Here is a 2,217-nt window from a genome sequence, read left to right on the forward strand (position 1 = left end):
ATCTCAACGTGCCACTACAAAACCATTTTGCAAGTGCGGTGATCCTGCGGCTAGTACAAGTTAATCATACTTTAAGCTAGCCTTGTATTGATCTTTGAGTGTCAATGCTTGGTTGGCAAATGAAGCATGCGAAGTTGGCAACCTTCAACGGCTCGCAGTGCGATATAATGTGTAAGGGTAAAACTGGGTCAAACCCCATACCTAAAGGTATTCCCAGCATTTAAAAGTATCCTGAGAGAGCACCTAGAAGCGCTGTATGGACAGACTCACAGATTAATTCGTTCCAAAATGTTGCATGTAGCAAGCAACTTTCAGAATACATCACGACACACAGCATATACATAACTTAGTGGCACGTTGGTCACCAGACTTGCTAATGCGTTCTTACAAACCTTTTCAAAACAAATATCACGTGCGTCTAAAGCAGACTCGTCAATCATAACTCATGATGCGTTAAATATTATCATCTTGCTCCAAAGTCCACTTGCAATTTCTTATTATTGTCGTGAATTTAGCGTTCAATTCGAACCGTTTGGACGATTCAGTGCGGAAACCAATTCAAAAAGAGCTATCAGAAAAAGAAAACGACCATATTCTGTAACTACCGCGCCATTATATCAAAAACGAGGATTCTTTTTGTATAAACTATCGCTAAGTGCCACGTGGTAACGTGGAACTCAACCAGGTCGCCTTGAATTGTAGTCCGAGACTTGAGTGGTAGGCTGGAAAATTGAGAATGAAATTGAAAGTTAAACATGAATCAACGTGAACTACTCGAATGCTGCCCTGTGTCTAGCATCGGCTACCATATAAGAGACGTCGTGTGATCCGCTGGCAGCCTTGAATTGAGGATACCACCCCATACAACCACAAGAGCCGTATGTCGCTGTGAACAACCTAAATTGCTCACGTATAGAGCCAAGGTAATGGGTTGAACCATGACACTAAGCTTTTTTTCACGGGAGTAAAGGCGTTGTTTAATCTAGTAGCGGTGTAAGGCTGCTGTTCTTCGGCAGGTAGACCCGCCGAAGAAGCGGCCCTCACGTTTTCACTTTAACACAGTAAAATATCTAATTCAGCCTACGTGGTGCCGTAGTTGAGCGTCCAAGTGTTTTTCTAGTACTGTATGAGCCTGAAAAAATACAAAGAGTTAATGTTTAAAATGACTCACCTCGTTGAAAACAGAATAATGGACGCGAATCACCATTCGCACGCATTAAGATAATTAAACAAATTACTGTTTTGCCATTTCACAGTCCTCCCAGCCTAAAGCGAAGCATCCTAGTTATTGTGTGTACCCAAACATTAACGTTATTATTGTTAAGTCTCTAATATGGGGACTGAATAATAGTAACGTGAATTTTCATTATTAGAGACCTTGTGCTACAGACCTTGCACGTGTCAAACCTTTACTCAGTTTAAAACCAGATTTTTGCTGACGCTACTAGAGGGTATTTCGGGCTGGTAGTGCTGAGTAAATCACTGTATGGTCTAGTATATCGTTCGCAACTTACACTGACAACACTTTTTATAGCATACTTTTTGCTCAACAAGCAATGCAAAACAACTTTCGTTATCGAAAAAATCACAATACTGATCCATTTTTTTTCTCGATTCTCACCGATATTTCCAACCAAGTTATATGTTCCATCAGACTTATTCTCAGCTGGGTTTTGGCTTAGTTCAACTTATTTTGGTAATCACGGTAGCCACTCCACCCTCCAAGGGAACCATCTGCTGCCGCGGCTCCGAACTGGCCGGACTCAAATTTTCTACCTTTTACCAATCACTACGAACAGCAGCATGACGGAATGAGCGCAGTATGCACCTGCAATACTACGAGCCAGTCGAGGAGTAAAGCAACATGAAATGCCATATCCAAGGATATGCATGGACGCTAGCCCATCAAATTACTGTAGCTTTGCGTCAGTAATCGTTTTACTGCCTAGTACGTTAAATCTAGCGCTTTAGTATAAGAATAGGCATGAATGCGGGATCGTATCACGATACGTTAATGCATTGAAAACAGCAACAACGCGCGCCAGGTGCATACACAAAAGCCGTGCTGCGCCCGGGAAGCTTTGGATATTTGGATACTCAATATTTAATAATATAATATTTGTCAATAGGAAGAAACTGAAGCGCGTTAAGGATGGGCCCCCACTTCGCCAGCGACACTGAGACTCTTTACTTTTCTTAGTTGAGAATTGATGTTTG

At 41.8% G+C, this 2,217-nt stretch overlaps 1 protein-coding gene across 1 annotated transcript; it reads right to left on the reverse strand.

Moving 5' to 3' along the window:
- Nucleotides 1-1,075: 1,075 nt before the first annotated feature.
- PPTG_20761 (hypothetical protein) lies at nucleotides 1,076-1,207 on the reverse strand (the record flags this gene model as incomplete). Its single annotated transcript, XM_008892959.1, has 2 exons — nucleotides 1,076-1,132; nucleotides 1,172-1,207. The coding sequence occupies 2 exons, from the start codon at nucleotides 1,205-1,207 to the stop codon at nucleotides 1,076-1,078; spliced, it is 93 nt and encodes a 30-aa protein (XP_008891207.1).
- Between the last annotated feature and the right edge of the window lie 1,010 nt (nucleotides 1,208-2,217).

Source organism: Phytophthora parasitica (assembly GCF_000247585.1).
Source record: "Phytophthora parasitica INRA-310 unplaced genomic scaffold supercont2.1, whole genome shotgun sequence".
Taxonomy (NCBI): Eukaryota; Oomycota; class Peronosporomycetes; order Peronosporales; family Peronosporaceae; genus Phytophthora; species Phytophthora nicotianae.